At 37.3% G+C, this 23,855-nt stretch overlaps 1 protein-coding gene across 2 annotated transcripts in view; it reads left to right on the forward strand.

Annotated features, from left to right (window-relative positions):
* Positions 1-23,855, forward strand: part of C3H8orf34 (chromosome 3 C8orf34 homolog) — a 180,146-nt gene that overhangs the window by 153,982 nt on the left and 2,309 nt on the right. For both annotated transcript variants that reach the window (XM_069779489.1, XM_069779490.1), the window contains 3 exons: positions 2,387-2,501; positions 7,169-7,671; positions 12,899-12,992. In XM_069779489.1, coding sequence (XP_069635590.1) covers positions 2,387-2,501; positions 7,169-7,671; positions 12,899-12,992 — 712 coding nt within the window. The remainder of the gene's footprint in view (positions 1-2,386; positions 2,502-7,168; positions 7,672-12,898; positions 12,993-23,855) is intronic.

The raw sequence follows: 23,855 nt of genomic DNA on the forward strand, positions 1-23,855 counted from the left end.
GAGAAAGATAATTCCATTTCATTTCCAGAAAATAGGACATGGAAAGTGAAACTCTCTCACCAGGCTAACATTTGGAAATCTGTGTTTTTAGGAGGTTAGAGAGTTATTGAAAACCCATAATAATTTGCTTATGATAAACTTGAATAGTCTGAGTTAAGAATATTAGAAGAGCAATTTGGTTTTCAAGTATTACCATGGAGCACTAACTAGTTTTTATTCCGTATTTCATCAGAGTTGTGTTTGTGCATGAAATTGTATATTCAGAAAGGATTCATCTTTATAAACTTGGGGATTTTTCCCCCTATAGTCGTTATTGAAGTTCTGCTGCTTTTTCCCCCTTATGAAAATATACACTATAAAATGTATATAAAAATGGCCTTTTTCCACCATAAAAATTTTGGGACGAGAGTATATCTAAAAACAGATTGAAAATTAAAATATTAGAGTTTTGTTACAGGCTGTATTGTCCCTTCCTATCTCTTATTTAGTTTTGTTTATTTCAGAGGAATTGTTTACAGAATAAAATATTCTTCCATCTAGACATAGATATTGGGTAACTAATACAGATTAATATTCTGTAGTGACCTCAAGAAGCCAGATTATGATTTGGATGGAGAATTCACGATGAGGACTGAAGTGACAAATGCTTAAAATCTCTTGGGGGAACAGGTGAATCAGGTCTAGTGATCTGTCTGAAACAAATGTGTTTGCAGGATCAGTTCCACTTCTGAATAGCATACTGTTTTATTCAGCTGTTCTTGTGTATTTACCTGGGATTAAATACAGGTAACTTTAATCAGAGCAGAACTAGTATAAAAAACAATTGGCAAATCAAAAAATATCATTAGTGTTCTAAAAATGTTGTGAGTTAATAATAACAGAATTATCTGCAGCTTCCAACTATTTCGTATGCTGATAAACATGACTAGGCTTTTTTATGTACGCATGTGCAGCATTACAGTATAGCTGTTGCTTTATAAATACGAATCTGTGTTAACATATTTTAAAGATACGTGGTTCACAATGATCAGTTGCATACGAGGCAGTGTTTATTTGGAACAGATTAAAAATGGTGTAAAATATTTCCCATTTAACATTTCACTTCTGCAGAATTATGCTTACTTTTCTAAAAGGGGCAGCTACAGTGTTTTATTTAGTGGTTACGGTTAAGCAAATTTTTTGTGACCAGAGATGACATCAAACCTGTATTTTCATGTTCATCCTTTGAACTGTGATACACCTTTCCTTATGACATGAGAGTCCAGCCAGAAAAGTACCATCACGTGCTGCAGCTGTGTGCAGCAACCCACATGTCTGCTGGTGATATAGTTCCAGACTGGCAGACTGTAGCAGCGGGGCCCTGTATGCCTTCCGTGAACAGCGTCACCAGTTTGGGTCTCCCTCCTCTGCTCAGTCATTCTTCTCCCTGAAATTACATCAGATTAATGTCTTTGAAATCATGGCCCCTATCTAAATTTGTTTGACATTTACCGAAAAATTTAAAAATTGGAGGTGAATGACAATGAGACCAAGGCGTAAACCTTGTTTCTTTAGGAAACCCAGGAAAACACCAAAACCCCATAGACTACAGATGAAATGTTTTGGTGAGGTAATAATGTAAAATATATTTCAGATAGGCTGTTAAGAATGCTTTAATTAATGTTTTTGTTTGTTGTTTTTATGACCAAGTCTTGCACACATGGTCATATATTTTTTGTGTATTTCAAATAAGCATTAAAAAAATTAATCAAATTTACCTCATAGTATATTTTAAAATCATTTCTTGTAGCTGTGTTGAGTGGGTTCCAGAAAATGCAGGTAATTTTGAATACCACAGTGTTCGATAGTAGAGGTGACTGGGGAGGTGGCCTGTTTGCCAGCATCCTTTCCAAACTGCTCTGTTGCCCTGATGATTTAGTTGCTGTTCCTGAAAGGAATACTCCTTGCAGTGATAAAACAGCACTGGCAATTTTGATTAGGAAATGCTGTGATATTCCCAGAAGTGCTGCTTCTCAGAGATACAGTGCCAAATGTTACGGTAATTTAAAGTAAGTACAACCCCCACTAAGTAACTGGAACTGCACAGAATGTAAATCATTGAAGAATTTGTCCTGTTATGATGTCTCAGGGTGGAACAAGAGCTTGTGTGAAGGTATATATTTGAATTATTTCAGAAATGATGTTTTTAAATAATGCCTACTATTTATGTTATTTATGGTAAGAAATGATACTTTGTAATATTTTGCATAAAATATTATATATTCTACATAAAAAGCACCAGATTCACTGTTCTAAATGAGGATACCACTTTTTTTATTGTTTCATGTGTAAATGTGAAACTACATTAAAAAATATTCCATTTTCTTTTTATCTGTCTAATTCTCAGACGGTTTGGACCCTGGATGCCATGGGTGTCAGACCTGGAGGTTCCCCGAGGCAGAAACTCTTACAGGACTCCTTAGCAGCAAAAGAACTTCAGACCATGGAGAAACACTTAGCTGGTATGTATGATAGCAAGGGATCATAAAACACCTAGCAGTACTTACCCAGCTAGCTCTGCAAATATTTTAGTCAAAGGAAAAAATGATCTATCTCACGTGCTGATGAAAAAGGTAAAAACTTTAAACTTCCCCCTTTCTTCGTTGAAGAGAAACAGCACAATTATTGTTGTGTTTGTAGATGTAATGAACTTTGCTGTAATTACAGTAAATATAGTAATTAAACACTAATTAAACCATGTTAAATATGCTGCAGTCTGACAGCTTAATAACACACTTTTTTTTGTTTTCACATTTCACCAAGTCTTATGCAATAAGGAGGTACTGATGATTCACCTACGTTTAAGTAGTCTTTAGAAAAGGCTGCAATGGACCTTTAGCTGGAGAATAGCTTGCTTTGCAGGAAAAGCGCACCTTGTTCATGAGACTTCTGGCTAAGTGAAGTCTGTTAACTTGCATGCAGGGGAACATCTGCAACATCTTTGATGGAGTAACCATTTCTGAAAGGTCAAACAAACCCCCCCTTTTTTTTTCCAGTGAAAATATGTTTCAGAGCTCTATAAAAATTAGTGAGGGATATCCTAGGATATAGTTTGCAATTTGTTGTTCTTTGTAATCAATATTTTCTTATCTTCAGCTTTAGTTATAAGGTATGACGTAGACCTGTCACATGTTAGTCCTATGTTATGCATACTATTTGTCATACGGTGAAAGCTGCGCTTCATGGGCCAACTCAATGAAATGCAATGCAGAAGTGGAACATAAAGACTGTGTATGTGAGGTGGAGGGAGAAATGAAATTTATCTGACCCTTCTTTCAGTTAATTCAGAGAGTAAAGCAGAGAGCTTACCACTTTCAGTGTGATTTTCTAAAATACTTCGGACATTTATCCTACCAATAATATTGGTGTGAAAGGCTTAGGAGCTGTATCCTCTAGAGAGAGGTGCAGCTGTTGTACTTTCATCCAGGGGCTGTTACAGCTGAAGTCAAGGCAGAAGACAAAGCTATGAGCACAATGAGGGAAGCACTTTAGAAAAAGGTTTTGCTTGGAATGGAACAAGAACTAAAAATTATGATATCTACAAATTAATTTTTAGATGTTTTTTGTTTCTGAAGACAGAGATACTGTCATTCAGTCTTTCTTGACAAGTTCAAGTCAGTGTAGCTATTAGAGATGTAGCCACTGCCAAAGTAGACTGAAAATCCATGAGCCCTCTCTCCGAGGAACGTCTAGTGGGAACCAGGAGACCAGCAGGCTGAGCTGTGGTCGCCAGGTTTCTGTGACATAGCAGGGACCTGAGTACCCCAGGGGCCTTTGCCACTGAGGTGGCACTTGCCTTCCCTTGTGTTGCTGCAGTTGTCACTCAGGAGGATTCTGGTGAATATCACCCTACTTTGACTGATGTCCTAACTGGTCGCATTTCCATGGTTGTACAAGCTGTTCTTGTATGGAGTATGTTTGGAAACATGCAGTTCCTTTAGATCTCCCTTGGCAAAGCTGACAGTAATAACTACCATATTCAATAGAATATGGAATTTTAAATACTTAATTGACCGTAAGCTAACTAGCTACATTCACTTAGTCTCTGAGATTTGGTCTGCTGTTGCGTGACCTGCAAGGTCTTCTCTCTCACATCAATGCTGCTGTTTTCATTTGGCTTTGGGCCCGTTATTTCAGTAATGCTGTAACATGGGGTTCAGTTGTTCTACCATTCAGTAATTTTTGTCTGCCTGAGAAATTGACAAGAAAACAGCCCAGTTATTAGACATTGGACTCTTATATTCGTAATAATTCATGTCCTATTATAACACCAGTGCTGCTTGAGACAACTACTCCCCTCACAGACAAGCGTAACATAATTTCCATGACGAATTATCTCAGAGGACCTCAGATAATAATGCTGTGGTTTTGCTTAGCCTTATTTGTCTCATACATTTGCAAAGTTCAAGTGTCTCTGATATCAGCAAGTCTCTTTGTTTCAGTTCTCTTACCAAGCACACTGGAAACTATTAATTCTACCCAGTACTAGGCAGTCATTTAGATGCCTGAACTATGACTTGGATTACCTGTGTAATGATGAAATGTGGTCCCCTGTCTCAGATACACTTTCTTAAGGAGCCTGTCTTTCTCTTATGGACTACGTGCTGGATAGAACTCAATCCTAACATAAAGCACAGTTTGGTGCCTGTGCCTAAATTAGGGACTAGCATCAACTGCCAGCAACTGCGTCAGTACCTTGATATTTGAAAGCAGCATTTTTACAAAATCAGATATTGAAGCAATCAGGTTTTTTTTCCTTCTCTACATATGGCTCAGTAATACTTTTGTCTAAGATCCAGTCTCTTATGTTACTGTGGCTGCTTTATATCACACGCAAGTGGAGAATTTTTTTTTTTTTTTTGGTAGTTAATTTCAGTATCTTGCCAATTTGGTTTGTTACACTGATTCTGTGGTCATTGGATACTTTTGGAATATATTTTGTCACAAAAAGAACTGTTAGATGCATAAACAGTTTGTAAGTGCATTATGAATCATATCCTTATTCTGGTATTTCTGATATGAAAGTAAAATGCCTTTGTGTTGCTCTGTTGCCTGCATTTTATTTTCCTTTAAATGACATTGACAAGAGATTTAAAAAATCCAAAGTCATAATTCAATTCTGGTATTTACTATGAATCAGATAATACTGCAAAGCTGGAGATGTGTGATTATTTTTTTTTTTCTTTTCTTTCTGGTTGAAAAGCTGATATTGAAGCAAAATCAGAAAGAAGATGTGTGCTAAATAAAACTGAAAAGTTACACTATAGAAACATGTTAATTATATGTGGGGAAATGATTAGAATAATTTGTTTATCTGCAGGCTTGATCATGGAATTAAGGAAACATGAGCCAGAATAAAATGTTTATTTAACTCTTATTAAATCATTCAATATTCAGATAATTTCTTAGCATACTGAATCATCACGGGGAAGTTAGAGGTCAGTAATTTTGCAAAGACATAGGCTAAGCTGAACCTTTAAAAGAACATATTCCTCATTTGGTTTAAATCAGGTAGCCCACATTGTCATATATTGGCCCCTGAATTTTTGCCAGGCATCTTACAAGTTCCAAAGTGATGTGTATTGATTTTTTTAAAAGCATAATGGAAAAGTACTTTGAGACATAATTATTTCAAAATGGAAATAATTAATAGGTCAGCAAGGTGGAAATTAGAAATATTCTTAACTGTGTGCTAGAAACAATAACTATGTTTTGAAATTTACTAACAGCAAAACATTTAATCCTTTAAGAGTTGAGAGACACTTTTATCTGAGGCTTCCACAACTATTTCAGTTTTACCAGCTTTTCTAGTAATAGCATTTGAAATGTGTGGAATATCTTATATTAGACTATTAACATGAAATTAACATAGCTTCTTTTCCCTTTTTCAAGGTGTTATTATAAAATAAGTTAATGTTAAAAGCAACACATCTTTAATTATTTTACATACAGCATTCCTTTTATATCTACTGGTAAACACAAGTGAAAGAAAGTCTGATTTTCCAATATGCAGTTTAGAATCTGTTTCTTTTTGGACTTTTAGAACCTGAAATTATTGCTATCAAAATAAAAATGAAATGCTTATTTTGTATAATTTCAGTTAATAGGTGTTTAAATCAGTAGAGCCTTGGTGATTTACAGCTCTGGGACTGTGACTCATACAGTTTAGTGGGAAATGGCATTGCTTTTCTAAAGATAACCAACTGTCCATATCAAAACCAAGTTACAGTAGAGTACATGCCAGTGAGAGTGAAAATTTGTAACAATTGTGTAAGATAAAATAAACTAGTAAACTGTTCCTTAAGCTTGACATTTTTTTGGGAGGACTTTCAGTATTTTAGCAATGCTAACCTAAATTCCAGCTACCCTCACCTAACTTTGTTGGATGTATCTGATTTAATTTGTTAGAAGCATTGATATGATTTAAATTAATTCAGAAGACACTTTTCATCACTACCCCTGATCTGTTCTGTTTTTAAATAGGATCTTATTCCTTATGCCTGTTTAAGGGGTAGGGACTGGACCACCAAATGGCGGACACCTCTTCTCCTTGGATTCTAGATGTTGGTGACCTCGTCACCTGCTGTGGCACTGCCGGCAGCCCAGAGCACAAAATTCAGATTCAAACAGGATCACAGATCCAGATGTGCCAGAGTTCAAGGGTTATTTCCCCCAGAGATTTGGTTGGGCAATAGACAACGAGACCAGAAGCAAAAGTCTCGCTTTGAACCAGTTTTGGATTGCCTTTCACTGCAGCAAGATGTCAAGTTTAGCTCACTGCACCATCTTGGTTTGATACTAATGAGAAACTGTGCAAAAGCCACAGAGAGATAACTCTGAAGAAATGAGAGGGATTTTTATAGGTTGTACTGATGTTCAATGAAGAGGTAGTATTTTGTTTCTGTGGGATAGCTGTTTGTAGTAAATCAAATGTAAATAAACTTTGAGGAAATGCTTGTCAAACATTTCAACTGTTAATTCTGATGCCTTATATTTTAAGGGTGAATAGATTTTCTCTGCACAGCTTCAGGTTGTCACTTACATTGGAGAAAATCACTGAGTTTTAAATCAGAAAGAAACAGAAAGTGAGTTTCTTTCTTTCTTTTCGTTTTTGTTTGTGTGTGCACAGATATTGAGAAAGACCTAGCGCTATGGGAAGAAGCAAGGCTCTCAAGAAGCCCTAGCGTCCAACAGCATAGTTTAGTTACATCTGACCATCAAGGCCATCTTCAAGCCACACAGGGCCAAAATCCAAGGCCTCAGGTGCCAACTCAGACAGGGAAGAACATTCAGCTCCAAGGAAACAAATCACCACCGCTGCCCACTAACAGCAGAACACAGATCTCCAGTGTTGCAAACAGTAGGCCTTCAACGCCCAGTACACAAACCAACAGGCCACCAACTCCATCAACTCCAGGGAGCAGACCTGTGACCCCAAATAGCTTGCTGTCACGGCCTCTTACCCCTAGCAACCAAGGAAATAGGGAAGGCATCATTAGTATGCAAAGAAGCAGATCTTTGACATCTAAGAGCCAAATGGGGAGGACCCTCAGTGCTGCTTCAGGGCTCTCTGTGCAAATGAGTGGAGACATTGTTGGAACTGTCACTACTCAGAGAAGCAGTTTATCAGAAGTAAGATTTTCAATTTAATGTTTTTGCTATATTTAAGAGTGGCTATAATGTGAAGACTAGATTGTGTTTTATGTTGAAGTAACATCAGTATACCTAATGTAACTTACTACTCTGAAAAGAACTTGAGATATAATGATGAGAAAATTAGCAAGGAAATACTGCTCAGCTTTGAGAGGTACTGATTAGAGAATGTCAGGATTATTACAGAAATCATACTGAAACGCTCGTGTCCCCCAATTTTTCCATGAGCTCTGTAGGGTTTTGCCTGCATGATGCATAGCAGTTTTATTAGCCTCACAGTTTTTTCTAAGAGGAGCATACCTCTGGAATATTAAACACAACTTTATCTTATCTTTATGATTCCAAGGTATTTTTTTCCTGCTGCACTGGCAGTGGATAATATTTCCTTGGTCTGCTTCTTTCATTTTTTCTACACATTGGAATGATTAGTTAGGCATCGCTGAATGGACAAATTTTCCAAAACACAAAACTGAACTGCAATAAGAAAATGTCCAACATTGTTGAATCACTGTCTAGTACTATATGCATGTTAACTACGCTGATTCAGAGCATAAAAACTTCCTGTCCCATATTAATGGCTTTTACAGGATTAGTCTTTGTTTAAAAAAAACCAAAATGTTAAAGTACCTTGTAAATTTTGAGTGGGATTCTCCTCTGCTAACCTTAGCTGCCTTAAAGATAACTTTAGCATGTAGGCAGTGGAAATGAAAGCACCTGCGAAAGAATAGCCCTGCTGTCTATCTCAGATACATGCCTTACAAAGGTGAGGTTTTTTCTCAGGAAATGCCAGTCCTTCTATACTGACTCAAAAAGGACCTATATATCTAGATTGCTAATTTTTTAATGGTGGAGTAAGTCGGTTCCCACCATTTATTATGAATCTCTTTGTAATCCATTTGTCAAAGCCTGGAGAGCTTTTTTCCAAGACTGAAAAAAATACCATACCTTTAGATAATTATTTCTGAGAAGTATCATTTGTTTTAAAAATCTGTTGGGTATGACACTTGACACAATGTATTATCAGTCTAACGACTTCTTAAAAAAATTAAAATATGTTGTTCATAATGATATTGCTTAGAGATGCCTGTAGGAAAATTAGAGATTTGATACTTAGTATAGTCTTGCAATTAAGTATATGGCCTCCATTATTTATTATGAAGGAAAGGAAATGAGGCACAGATAACTCTAAAACTAAAGAATTTGGGGAGAAAATCTTACTTAAATTTGGTGGTGAAAAAAATCCTCATTTTGGTGTTTGAATGGCAGTGCACTAATCCCATCACTCGAGCTACTTCTTCACCTAGAACTGGATATCCAACTTAAAGACATGAGGACTAAAGGTGACTACAGTTCTGTTGAAAGTATTTTCACGGACAGTTAATATATTTTCAAACTAGAAATTTTCCATGAGAAAAAATACGTAATTTTAAGAAATATCTGTTTTGGCAAACAAACCCCCTTTGTCTCCTGTTTTGAGGGGTGGGTGTGTTTGTGTGTTGGAATTTTCTCACATACCAGAAAAGGAGAATTGAGATTCATTTTTAACTAAAAATGTTCAGAAGAAATGAAGGGGTTCATTGTTTCTTACTGAACACTTCACTCCTCTTTTTTCTTTCTTTCTTTCTTTTTAAGCAGTCCTGTTCTTAACTGATACATAGTCACGTGATGCCAGCTAGAATTATTGTGTAGACTCCTGAAAGTGCCATGTAATGAGCAGTGCATCTCCGCCAAGGGACATCCAGTCTGTCCATCACTTCTGATCTTTCCTGTAACAAGGCAGGCAATTAAAAATGCTTTCTTCCACAGCCTTTCTGTAGTTATAGTAGTAATAACCATGAGTCCCATTTAATTTGCTGTGACTTTTTACTTCTGTTTGCCAAATCCCAAGCTTTGCTGATAGCTCTTACAAGAAGTGTTCTCTTATGCTTTTAATATATGTATATATATGTCTCAAGAACTTTAAGAAATGAGCAATATTATTACCCTGTTTTACCGTTAGAATAGCACATCCAGTTTCATCCAGCAAGCTCACTGTAAAGCTGGTGTTAAATCTCAGCATTTCTATGCAGTAACTTATCCTCTGTTATAATCCCTTCTAGAAGTGGCAAATTCTTTTCTTTCTCTTTGCTTACTGGGTACAATAGTACATTGGCTGCTAGTGACCCAGCTCAAACCATATTTATCCTTTCCTGACATGCACAGGTGACCTTTGACGTAATGGAAACTCGTCTTGGGACTAGCTCTGCTTGCAAGGGGAAAACTGCTAATATGACATGTTCATACTGAAGACCTTCCTCTACCAAGCTGTAAAGGCCCTTGGAAGTCATAAAATAGCTGGTGGAGGTCTGGCTCATCTGCCGCTCCTAGCCCCATCTTTCGAGTGTTCTACTATAAGCTTTGGGAGCTCTTTTAAGCTGTCTTTGCCCACTGAAGTTCCTGGTCACTTAGGGAAGTGGGCTTAGACAGAACATATCCAGGACATATCTCTGTTCTAACATTTTTTGCCATGTTAGAAGTGTCCCCCTATTTGTGGCCATGTGATTTCATTCTCTTGTGGCACAGCTTCTCTCTGACCATGATGACAAGTTTTTAAAAGTCAAAGGTGGTCTGGGGTAGAAGAACAACAAAGTTCTGTCTTTCTTTGCACTTTTACAGATCACAAGCATATAAAACTCAAGAATGATACTGTAAATTATTTTGCAACTTTCATTGTGGGTTCTGTATCCTCTTCCTGTATAAAAACAGTAAAATAAAAGAAGGGAAATTGCCTTTATTCTTTTTAGCCTTATGGTGTGAACTGGGAATTTTCACTAGATGTGAATACACTGTGGTTATATTGCCAATCCTATAGAAGATACTATGATAAGATTTTGCAAATAATTCTGCTTCCTTACTCTTAGTTGATACATATTTGATGAGAATAAGTCAGTTGAAAAGGATGTGATTACTGGCTACCAGGAGCATGTTTTACCATAAGGAGCTTGAATTAAAGAATTCAGAATCTGCATGGGTTTACACTGTGTGCTGTCACTTGTTTATTTATCAGGAATTTTAACATATATCTCAATGCCTTATGTATGCTTCCTAGTTTGTAATCTGTTTCAGAGTAACATAACAAGTCTAAAATACAAAAATATTACTGATAAATACAATTCAGAGTTCTTCTTAAGTTTTAGTAAAGTTCATGCTGTTGCTCAGGGTGGTTTAATCTTGTTATAGCACAAATCTTAAATAATTTGGCAAGTACTTAACATATCAGCTGTTAAGAATGTTTTGGGTTTTTTTAATGCTCAAGACTTAAAATGATCTGAGATTTTGTGGACAAGTTTCTGCCTCTTGGCATATATAATATTACAAAGTTCTAACAGGTGTGTTTGTTTTATTATCAGCTCTGTTCAGGGCCGAATTGAATTATAGCAAAGAAATGCTACCTAGAGAAATAGTTTTATTATCTCTATAAAACTAATAAATCAGGGTTCCAGATCCTTTGGCAGAGATACTTTTATGCATTTACTTTATCCTTTAGTGTTTTGTATAAATTGACAAAGGAATGTTGAATCCTGCTTATCTCTTTAGGATGGATTCCATTAAAGTGACACAATTCTGTGATAGTTATCAATAGCTGTTGAGATGAAAATACTACTGACTCCCTTGTTTGCCATTTCATTTTCTGAACAATTGGAATTTTACAAGCACTTTATTTATCCAGATAGTTTAAAGTGGTATTCAGTAATCTTTATTGGTCTGTCATTGTTAACAGCAGGAAATTTCAGCTTATTTGAATATAGCATTGATTAACACAAGTTTTCCTCCTACTTACTGGAATATGGAGCATAACTGTATGTAATAAGGACTCTCTTTCTGGTCAGGTACTTCCATTCTGTTCTGCTGCCTGGCTCAGTTCTTTGCTCTGTGTTTTGGGAGATTAAAGAGTGTGTTGATCAGTGTGACAGCCACTCGCTTCTACTGCAAGAATCCTGTTCCATGAACCAAAATACTTTGCCCAGTTCAGTGCTGTAGTCAGCAACCTTCTCAAACACGGAGCACATTTGAAACAGCAATACCTGCATAACGCCTGGAGCTCCTGCCTGAGCTTAGTGTTGAGCCATTGCAGCAGTCTTTGTGGATTTTTTTAACAGATTATTAACAGAATTAATAATTTACTCCCAGTGAGTTAGATCTTGATTGAACAGCCTTTGGTCTCCAAGAAGTTATTTAAACAAGCCTGGTTTCTGTTTTTAAACCAGATAGCCTAATAAAAATTATGCTGTAGCATTGTGCAATACAATTTAACTTTGCATATGTAGATTCTGGTTTTCAGCTGGTGTAAAAGAAGACAGGGCTATTACCCCCCCTTTTTTTCAGAGACTTACAAGAATTTATGATACCTGGCCAGTGTTTAAGTTTGCTTTAAGAGACTAGACTTGCATGTTTGAACTGCTTTTGAAAATAAAACTATGCATTCCAGTCTCATCTCTCACCTTGAATATTGCAAAGGAACCTGTCAAAGTATTTTATATGTCTGTGTGTGTACATGCTCACATATATATGTGTGTGTATGTGTATGGAAAACTATTTTTGTATACATACATATATACATTATATAAAAAAGGAGGCAATTGTAAAACACTTTTAAAAGCATATATTCAGCTGTGTATGGATTTTTAACTGTGTAAAATATTTATATTTTGATGCTTAGAGTTTTGTGGTATCTTGGAGACAAAAGTTTCCATACCATTTTTCCTTCTTAGACTTTCTCCTTCTCCAGTAAAACCATAGGTTCTAAATGACGTTTCAGGTTCTTGTTCTTAGGAGATTGGAGACAATGAAAGATCTGACAAATCAAAGCCTTACTTAAGCAAATTGTGCATGACATGTCTAGGCATAGTCCAAAAGCTGCAGGGACAGATGGAATATCTGCATTTTTAAGATGACTATGTATATATCTGTGGCTATAGCAGATAGATAGCTAGAGGCACCTTTTTTTTTTCTTTCCAGAATAGATAAATAAATAAGAATTAAATAAAAAAAAAATCTGGGGAGCCTGCATATCTTCTACATTCTGGTTTTATTTCACAGCAAGATATTTGTTTTTATTAAAGGTTTTCTCCTCCCTAGTTAATTGAGGCTAGAGTGTTCACTACAGTCTGCATTGATATAGAAGCATTCTTTATCATTTTATCTAAAATAGATCTGTTTGTGGCAGGATGAATTCTTACAACAGCTTCAGCTTGCTCATCAACCTTGGATATTGCCGAGTGATACAGAAAGTGAAGGAGTGGAAGCTGACCAAGACAAATGTAAGTATATTTGTTAGGACCAGATAATATGTCAAAAATCCTCAAACTTTTAACTTCTCTTTTTCATATCTTCAAATCCTGTGAAGATGTCATGCCTGTGCACTGGAACTTTTCTCATAAGTACCAATTACTCATTTGTTTGAGGGCTGAACTTTATAGCATTGGTTTACAGAAGTCTTCCTATAGTCACTGAACAATGACAAAATGATCACAGACCACAGTTTACTTAGCTAAGTGAAACAATTTGTCCTAATGTGTTAAAGTAGCTGTTGCAGAGAAGTAGCTTGAAGGTAAAATAGGTACTCCATTTAGTAAATCTGTATTAACCAGCAAAAAAACCCACAAAACCCCCCAGTAGCTCTGAAAGGTAGAGCCTTCCTCCTCAGGCCTGTGACTCCATTATCTCTATTTTGCCTGCATTCTTTTGAATTCCTCTGCATGAAAAAAAAAAGCTCTTAACCATACAAGTAATCCTTCATATACTACACTCTTTGAAGCAGTTGTCTAATCATGAAAGCAAAGGTCAGCAGGATCATAACCTAAATGACAGTACAAGTAACAACAAGTAACATGCTATAACGAACAAGTTCTATCTGCCTACAAAGTACCTGTAAGTAACATTGCTGAAAATATTAAATCTTTTGCATTTTCTTTTTAAATTCACAGTAGTTTTGTGATCTGCAAGGGTGAATATGCAAACTATTTCCTAACATATTTTAGGTGATATACTTGAAAAGAACAGATGATTTAATCAGCATGTTTAGAAAACTTAATATATTCTACTAAAACTACTTTAAACATGCAGAGTTAAAATAAGAAAAAGCCAATTTCTTCACAGAATGGAACAGCTGTGTAAGGGATTAATGATTAATAATAATTATGGCAGATAAACAGAATATATTTTTAAATTATGCCACTTAAAAAAACTAAGAGTTTTCTATTCATATACCAGTTTCACAAATCCATACATAGCACAATTTGCATAGTGAGATACTGAAGAGCATGTGCGAGTTTTTTTCACACTAGTACAGTGTTAAAATGAAGTTCTGTGTGTCCACCTGATTTTAGTCCAAACCAGTAAGTCCAGTTTGACTTGCACCTGAACCTTTCACTTATCTTTGGGCTGAAGCTCTCCTTAGATGGCCAAAGGGAGAGCCTGGTACCTGCCTTTTCTGTGCACATGAATTTTCCTGTGTATTTTCAGTAATGAATTTACAATCCCACAAACATCGATAGGACTGGCTGTGCACACATAGACTGGTGCTAATTATGTAATCAGGGAGACTGATGCTTTAGGACACATCAGATGCACAGCATGGTTCTTTTATAGCTGCTGTACCAGAATTGCATGGGGGTGAGGACTTCTGAGCATCCAAGATCCTGTGCTACCAGATTCCAAGAATCCTGGTAGATCATTGTCACTGCCCAGTGTGACAGAGTGACAAATTATAGATAAAAGTTTCTGTCCTACCACCAGATCAGTAGAGATGATAGTTGCCTAACTAATAACAATTGTTTTTCCTGGATCTAATGGCACTTAGAACAGAGAAGTGAAAGAAGACCAAAAACTAAAGCATGTTGTTAAGGACATTGTCCAAATGGCTCTTAAACACTGGTTTGGGGCATCAACCACCTCTCTAAGAAGCCTGTTCCAGTGTTTGACCGCCCTCTCGGTAAAGAAAGGCTTCCTAATGTCTGTCCAATCTAAACCTTCCCTGGTGCAGCTTTGAACCATTCCCACGCATCCTATCATTGGAGAGAAGGGAGAAGAGATCAGTACCTCCCTCTCCCCTTCACCTCCTCAGGAAGCTGTAGAGAGCAATGAGGTCGACCCTCAGCCTCCTTTTCTCCAAACTAGACAAACACAGAGTCCTCAGCCGCTCCTCACAGGACATGCCTTCCAGCCCTTTCACTAGCTTTGTTGCCCTCCTCTGGACGCATTCAAGGACCTTTGCATCCTTCTTAAATTGTGGGGCCCAGAGCTACACACAGTACTCAAGGTGAGGCCGCACCAGTGCTGAATACAGTGGGATAATCACCTCTTTTGACCGGCTGGTCATGCTGTGTTTGATGCACCCCAGGACGCGGTTTACCCTCTTGGCTGCCAGGGCACACTGCTGGCTCATACTGAGCCTGCTGTTGACCAGCACCCCCAGATCCCTTTCTGCAGCACTGCTCTCCAGCCACTCCTCTCCCAATTTATGTTTGTGCTCGGAGTTACTCTGTCCTAGGTGCAGGATCTGGCATGTGGACTTGTTAAGTTTCATCCCATTAATCATTGTCCAATGCTCCAATCTATCTAGATCCCTCTGCAAGGCCTCTTGTCCCTCAAGAGACTCAACAGCACCTCCCACTTTGATATCATCAGCAAACTTGCTAACAGTGCATTCAACTCCTGCATCCAGATTGTTGATAAATATATTGAACAGAACTGGGCCTAGAATTGAACCCTGAGGAACACCGCTGGTGACCAGTCACCAGCCAGATGTAGCCCCATTCACTTACAACCCTTTGAGCTCTGCCCTTCAGCCAGTTCTGCACCCAGTGCACCATGAGCCTGCTTATCCCATAGGTGGACAACTTGTCCGGAAGGATGCTGTGAGGGACAGTATCAAAAGTCGTACCAAAATCCAGAAAAACTACATCCAGCACCTCCCCTTCATCCACTAGACAGGTAACCTTATCACAGAAGGATATCAAATTAGTTAGACAGGACTTTCCCTTTGTGAAACCATGTTGACTGTGCAGTTAATTGCAGTGTAGTTAACTGCTGCACCCTTTATAGTAGGTCAGTGTCTCTACTAATATAACTAAAGGAGTAGAACAAAAATGTTTGATCAAAGCAATACTTTCTGTATCTGAAATCTAATAATGATAAATGTTATTAAAATAACAACAATAATGTTATCATCCCCATCTGAGGTTATATGCTACTGTCATTGGCAAGCAGAAAGTGCAGAACTGCCACTGCTGACAAAGAGAAGCTGCCAATTCACAGTTGTAAAGTGGAGAGTCAGTGAGGGGCTTGGCATACTTGCTGATGCCAGTGCTTGTAGGTAGAGCAGCTGGCAAGATTACACGTCATTTTTCATCCTAAAGTTAATAAATCTGTGTGGATGTTGTGTGTGTGATTTAGTGTTGAGGGGGCCCAGGAGTTCATAATTTATGAGTTTGAGCAGAAGAGCTGCAAAATTAATCTTTACAATAGCAACACCTGTTCTTTGACTCAGCTTTTAATAAATTATATGTGGATAATATTTACCACATTCTTTGACTACTTTGAGATAATAGCAGCCAGGTGTAAAGCTAATTTTTGGTAGTGGGAAAACTAACAATGCAGAAAGAGAAGCTATGTGAGTCACCTTGAGTTCTTTTATATTAATAACTTCTGATTAGTGTTCTACAAGAAAAAGAATGAAAAAATTTGGGGGTAACCGTTTCAAATGTAGTCAGACATAAGAGTTTGAAGAGGCTATTTTCAAAGCCAATGATAGCTGAACAGAATTGGGTCACTTTGGCATCTCAACATCTCCCAGCAAACATCATTTGCAAAACAGATATGACAGTGCACGTCTTGTCTTATGGAGATGAGATCTAGGTTCTCAGTTTTTGTAAATCAGACTTTACTTTCTAAATCCTTCAGTCTCTCTGACAGCATTTTAAAAACTTGTCCTTATCAGCAAGATCCAAAGATAACTGGAAGTCAATAATTTTTAAAGCTTCATACCAATTATGACAAAATTTGAAATCAGAGCGGTACTCATATAAGAGTATAAATGATTACAGCTTAAAAGATTTGTTATGTTAAAGAAGGAAAGAAAAACATTTTTAAGAAGCATTGTTGAATTTTTTAGCATACCTTCTCCTTCCTCTTTATGTGCTTAATTAAGTTTGTGGCCATGTCAGAGAGGGAGATAGGGGTATAATTATTTGCTCTTGTTATGTAAATTTTGTTATTAAAAAGTACGAACCAACACATGCTTTTTTAAGAACTACTTTAAGTCAGTAACTAAATCTCTTCTGTTTGCTAGATGTGTTCTCCTTTGACACCCTGTACACACTAAGTAAAGAGAAGTGAAAATGGCCCAGGCAGTATGATCCAAAATCAAGGGTTTGTGGTTCTTTTTTCATTTTAGTGTCACTAAAAAGCCTGTAGACAAGGCCTCATGTGTCTTTCTCCTCAGCTGTCATTCTGAAGACAGTTCTCCATTATTACCTGTAATAGTTTCCTTGTGTGCTGATTTTCTGCAAAGAGTTTTCAGAGGATACATAGAGATTATTCTTGGAAAGATGAAGGATCTGGAGAAAATACCACTTCCACAGTTCTTCAGTTTGGTGGGAGTTCTTTGAGCTGGCAAAAATAATATTCTTCTTTATGGGGTACTGATGCAAGGAAACAGAAGAGCTGCATCTACAACCACCAGAGCATTTCTTAGCCAGCTTTCATGAGAAGAAATTTGGCCTTTCAGGGGACTGGCAAGAGTCAGCTTGAATTTTCCCTTGAGAACAGGTCCTACAGGGACTGCTGGTTTGGAAATTTCTAATGCATCACTAGCTTCCAAGAACCTTGAAAAGACAAAGACCGTCTTTTGGTATAATTTGACCTACTATCTCTAGTCCTGGCATGGATTTACTGCCCAAAAGCCCAAGCCTGCTTTCTTGGGTGCCTAACTCAAGAAGTGACCCACACAGCAGATTTCCGCAGGTCTCTCAGCCTTGGACATGGAGGATCCCTACCTGCAGTCAGTCCATTTGGCAGATATACATGATAGGTCAATAACGTAGACTCTTAGCAAACTTGCTACTCGGTTAATCCATCTTAAATTTATCTGTTTATACATTTATTTGCCCTTATCCGCTTCAGGCATCTCAGTTTCTGTAGTCAATGGCACACTAAGTGGTGTGGCTCCTATCACTTCACTCTAACTTCAACTTGCCAACAGGAGTACTAGATGCTCATTTTTAGCTCGGCTGATCTGGGACAAGGCCTGAACTCTCACCTACTGACCTGTGGCAAGATACGTAGATGTTTTGTCACTATACATCTGTAAACTCTTCTCTAAGGTTTGCAGTGGAAGGTCTACTGCTGATAAATCAAGGCTGATTGTTGGGAAAAAGTGGGATTTCCACTCCATTCATTCTTGCACTGGTCTTGAAACTGCAGTCAAAGACACTCTGCTGATGACTTCAACAGGTATTGAAGAAAACCTTCACTTTCACACTCTGCACAAACATCCACCTAGCAAAAAGACCCAAAGAATGAAAGACAGTATTTTGTAGAATCAAGAAATTCAGACTGTGTTCAGTAAAATTCCAAACCATACAATACTTGTCCATGGGTAAAATTCCTTACACTGAGCAAATTCACATGGCTAAACAGTTAGTTTTTCTTAATTATGAAAATAAATGTTCCTAAGGTTTGGAAAATCGCTTGATCAGAGTTGATAATAAGGAGGAGTTTACTGCTGGAATAATTTTTTGCTGTGAAAGTTTCCTTTTGCTAGAGCCAGGTACTGCTCAGTATGAGTAAGAGTGACAGAATCGGCTTAGAGCAGCAACTGTTGATTGCAACCTTTATGACATTAGCACAAACACATTCAATTTCTGTCAGTCAAATTCAGCTATTTGTATTTTTGTTCTGCTCTGGTGGAGTATAGCAGTGCTGTAAACATCTCTTTCAGTGGGTATGAGTTTAGAGCAAGGCTAGATTTGGTTTCTCTAGGGAGTAAGGTAGTTATGAGGCATTGCTCAAACGCATTAGTCAATTATATGTCTGGTTAATAAGAACATAATATTTGTAGTTGGAAATTTTTCCCAGTGAATAGTAAATTTACTATTAATATGTGCTTTTTTGTCCCAAAAGTGAATCTCAGTTGAACTTCTGGGAGACTTTAATGCCAGCTTCAAGAATCTTCTGGAGAAACTTACTGGTATCTTTCTTTCATTTAGTATTTCAAGAGTGATAATATAAACTGGAGTAAAAAAGTTGTATCACTCCATCCCATGTAACCTTTCTAAGGAGTGTCATAAAGCTTTTGTCTGCTTGGGGTATGAGTAATTTTCCAAATTTCTCCACTGTGCATTTAACCTGTGTTAAAGAAGATACGTTGTCTCTCATTCTCCTTACCAGTGTCTTAGCTAGGTATTTAGCTTGAGACAGTTCTAAGTTCACTTCAGAAATGGGATACCAGTAAGGATTGTGTTCCTGTAAACAGAATTTCTCTTAGGCCTATTGGATGGTCTTGGCTGGATGTCTTGTAACGCCCATAGCTGAAGCTGCACCATTTCATATAGCTGCTTTTTGAGTCTGAAAAAGAGAGAAAACAATTTTCTAGCATGGAAACTTGCCCACTTGGATTTAATTATTTATAGATAATGAATAAAAGTAGAGATTGACATTATTTCTACCAGAAGTTAGATGACTGTTGGATAGTGAGGGGACAGTTCAAATACAACTAGGCAAAGTTGGAACTAGACTCAAGATTCCTATTTTTTGAATGGATGTGCTTAAATCTAAAGCTGCCATTATCTCCTTATACTATTAAGGCTTTAGCTCATGTCACTTTATTTCTACTGACTAATATTTGCTTTTGTGTTAGAAAAGTTCACATTGAACTAAATATTTAAGGGGAGGAGGGAATTTTCCATTGCAGTGAGGAAAAAAATTCTCAAAATTTGTTGCAGTGCAGAAAGGTGTTTTCAGTACAGTTTCCAAATCTAAGGCTATCTTTTTCTGCAGCTTGCATTATTGTGGTAAACTTGGATTCCCAAAGACATTTAATGTAATAAAAAATGACACTGCAACTTAAAAAATGGCATAAAAAATTATCAGGGCACACATTAGGTAAATTAAAAGCTGGCTCACTGAGGAATCAAAACCTAGAGTTTCTAATGGGAAGATGTAGATGAATGGTGCTCATTAGGGTCTGATAGGTTTGAATAATTGGTGGGAAGGACAAGTTGAAGTTATTAAATGATGTGAATCCCCTGGTATAATGGCCACATTCCAGTAAAATGCACTTTATTATAACCAGATGAAATATATTTGAACCAAATGAAATATATCTGGCACCAGAGAAACATATCTGTCTCTGCTGCAGAATAATGAGGCTTTGTCCTGGAAAGCAGTGACCTAATGGATTTAGGATGATCATAGAAGATCATCTCAGTGTGAGCTCTCAGCATAATGCTGTCACAAAGAAGGGTAGACCATTCCTTGAATGCCTAAAAAGTTAAGTAGCAAAGTAATTATTCCACATATTAGTAAAAAACTGTGGTTTTGGTGTCTTGCCATTTAGAAAGATTGGAATTACTTGGGAGATTTCAGATGATTAAAAACAGTCCAGGGTTTGGGAAACCCTGTTAGGAGTTTGCCTCACCTAAAGGCATTCAGCTAGGAACCTCGGAGATGACTTGGTATCTGTAGGTAGACATTTAAATAAAAAAGATTCAGCTCATCAAACTGTGATGAAGGAAATTAAATGCTGTGTCCTAGCAACAGGAGCCTTAAGCATTGTAAGCAAAAGTTAAGGGAGGCAATCAACTTGGAGTCATTAGCATGATGTGATAGGGCTTTCTAAGTGATAGATGATAGATAATCCAGTGGGAGATTCTGTGAGCACTATACAGGTATACGTGGGCTCTATACAGTGTACGGGAGGTCAAACTAGATGATCACAGCAGGATTTTTTGTCTTGATATCTATGAATATACTTACTCATTCTCATAAAGAGTAGTCTGGATGTGCAATTTCAGTTGCTTTCCTGGACATGACATGTTAGGCATTGATAAAGGTGCACATGATATAATGATCATGATTCTACATTTATGCTACCTGTTTTCTTACAAACCCTTGAAAATGTGCATAACTGTGTGTACATATAAACACATTTTTGTGATTTTTATTCTAAGGTTTATTCTAGTGATTTTAAACTGTAAAGCTCCCCCCTAGTATCATAATTTAGTCCTTGAAATATAAAAATAATTTACTTGAGAAGGCAGGATGCCTCTGGATAAAGTAATGGCTGTCCATAGTGATCTAAAAATACACACTTGGGAAATACAAGATATGACAGTCTGGATTAATAGTGACCATAACAAAGATATTAATAAAATACTTTTAAACTTTACTGTGCTCTAGATAGTCATAGAAGTCTGTAGATTTCAAAGGACAAAATATATTCATGCTAATTTTATCTATGTGAATATCCGGTATTAAATGGCAGTGTATATAATAGCAGTGTTATAAATATTTTGTTTTTAAAAGATTTTAATTTTTTTAATTCAAAAAACATTTGCAAGTGGAATTCTAAGCTTTCAGGAAAAAAATATTGGCTGTCCTTAATATTTGAATTCTAGAGAGTTCTATGCCTTCTATAAACCACTCTGGATAGATATACAGGTAAGTTCAACAGATAATCATCTATGCTCAGCACTAAAAAACTCTGCTAACCTTTATTGGAATTTTATTCCAAAATATGAATATAAACATATATTGATTTAGATACATCACAATAAAAATACTCCACTAGCTGTATATTGATATAGCAGGCTATATATATTGATAGAATAACTTTGATTTGAATTACAAAGTATAGTGTATGTGTTGAAACACAGGTTGTTTAATATTGTGCTGTTAAAAGATCAGTCTAATAGGACATAATAAAAAATAATAAACTTCTAGGAAAGTAAAGCTCTTCTCTAACGTGAAAGAATTTCAGAGAGTAAAATGAACTAAAGCTTTTACTGACAAATCCCTGACAACTAGTTAACAAGGCTAGCCATTATAGCAAAAAAATGTAACTTTTTAATGGGAATGCAGGCTAATTTGCTGCATGTTCATGAAGGAACTTTAATTAAATCACTTGATTCAGTTTTGATTATATCAGATTGATGCATCCCCTTTTAGACTTCGCTCTTCCAAAACACTTGTTGAGTAAAGGTAACTTAAATGTAGCTCTTTGCGAAGGCATGCACTAAACTGAGAACTGATCTTACTGGAAAATCTCTGAGTAAAAAGAATATTTATACTCAGATAATTCAGTCCTGTGTTGTTGCTCAGCCGTCTGGCTGCCCAACATTTGTGCTGTGTGAATCAGGAGGAGCTGTGGGAAATATGTGAGTCTGACAGTGGTGAGCTGAAACTGCTTCAGCTGGCCTTTCAACCAAAAAATGCTCATGAAGAAATACCCCTAGGGTTTTAGTAAAGACAAGTGACTATAACCCTATGAAAATTGTGAGGTGCAAAGTCATCCTATGGAATGGCATCTAGCCTTAAAGAGCACATCAATGAGCTGTTCAACTGGGGGACTGCTGTCCAGACTTTCCAGTTGGAAGGAACTGGCCATTTCATGTGTCCTTCCTAGTACAGAGCACTGGAAAGAGCTAAGGACCAAATTATACTGATGTGATCAGTTTTTTATGCCTTTCTTGATTCCTTTCTTTGCCATGCTGGCTGAGTGCTTTCACTACAGGCCAAGAAGATCTTGCTGCAAACCTATTTGTGCTTTTTATTCCACTTCATTGTCCCAACTTTTTTCAAGAGCTATCAAACCCAGTCATCTTTCACCAGCGCTTTCTGTAGTCATGTACAGCAGTGGAGAAAGAGCATGAAGTAGCCGTGAAGTACTACCAAAGCATATTGGTCATGTTCTACACCTACTTTTCATTCAATTTGTTTGAATGCAAATGACCCCATGAAGTGCAAGAGCCAGGGAGCAGCAAGCAGGGAGTACATCCTTTTGCAGTAAATAAGGCCTTGAACGGCTTTTGGCTCCACAGCTGACTGATTGATTCACCAGAGGGGCCAGATTGCTGCAGAAACCAGAAAAAATGTAGAATGCTTGACTGTAATCCCAGGGCGCAAAAATGACCAGGAGGTGAAAGATCTATGAAAGAAATCTGTTTTCTTTCTTTGGCCCGGTATTCTCCAAGCTCTAAAAAAAAATTAACACTCCTTATTATCCTGTTGCTGTGAAAGTGTTTTACAAGGCCAAGATTTATTCTAAGCCGAAACTGTAGAAATTCCTCTTGTATCCTATAGGAAGGATTTAAAATTCAAGTAGGAAAAGCCCTGTAATGGAGAAGGTTAAGATCTTGTGACATAATTACGGTGACTGTTCTTAACCCTGTCAAGGAGAAAATCCATGAGTGTGGAGGCTGGCGGAGAGGGAGAAGAGAGGAAGGTTGATCCTTAACTTCTGTTCATTTTGGTTAAATCTTGTTTGGCAACGTGTAGTGCCAATGTGAGTGTTACAGCAGGATCTGGGCAATGCTTATTTTCTCCATGTCTTATTTCCCTGATCTGCGAAGTGGGATGATAAAATGTGATAACTGACAGCAAAGCTATGAGAAATCACTAGTTAATGTTTCTAAAATGTGTCATGAGTCTGGGCCCCAAATCTAACGTCTATCTGTATTTCTTTCTGGTATGATTTCACTAAATTTAAAATGGCTGTGGTTTTTCAGTTATTTTCCCCAAGTCAGTCAGTGGTGGCTTCCTGCTTGTATTAACTACTTTTAAATTATTGTCATTCCCTTTTATATTGGAGAAATCAGCCTGTCAGGGTATGACTCGTCTTGCCTACCTTCAGCTATATAAGAGTGAGAGAGTCTAGTCCAAACTATTTGTTCTCTGAAGGAAGAAGAGAAACAAAGGGTCCTCGAAGGACAGCTAGAGATCTGGCTTACTGGGGGACTGAGGCAGGTACACTGAATCCCATTGCCCTTTCAGGGTGTCCTTCATCTCTTGCATCTCCACCTCAACGCTTCTCTGTCTCATGTCAGCTGAAAGTTGATTTGATCTTGCCAATACCATTTCTCATCAGTCAAGAATTCCACAATGGACATGGGGTAGCATGGAAT

This window comes from Haliaeetus albicilla, chromosome 3, assembly GCF_947461875.1.
Source record: "Haliaeetus albicilla chromosome 3, bHalAlb1.1, whole genome shotgun sequence".
NCBI lineage: Eukaryota > Metazoa > Chordata > Aves > Accipitriformes > Accipitridae > Haliaeetus > Haliaeetus albicilla.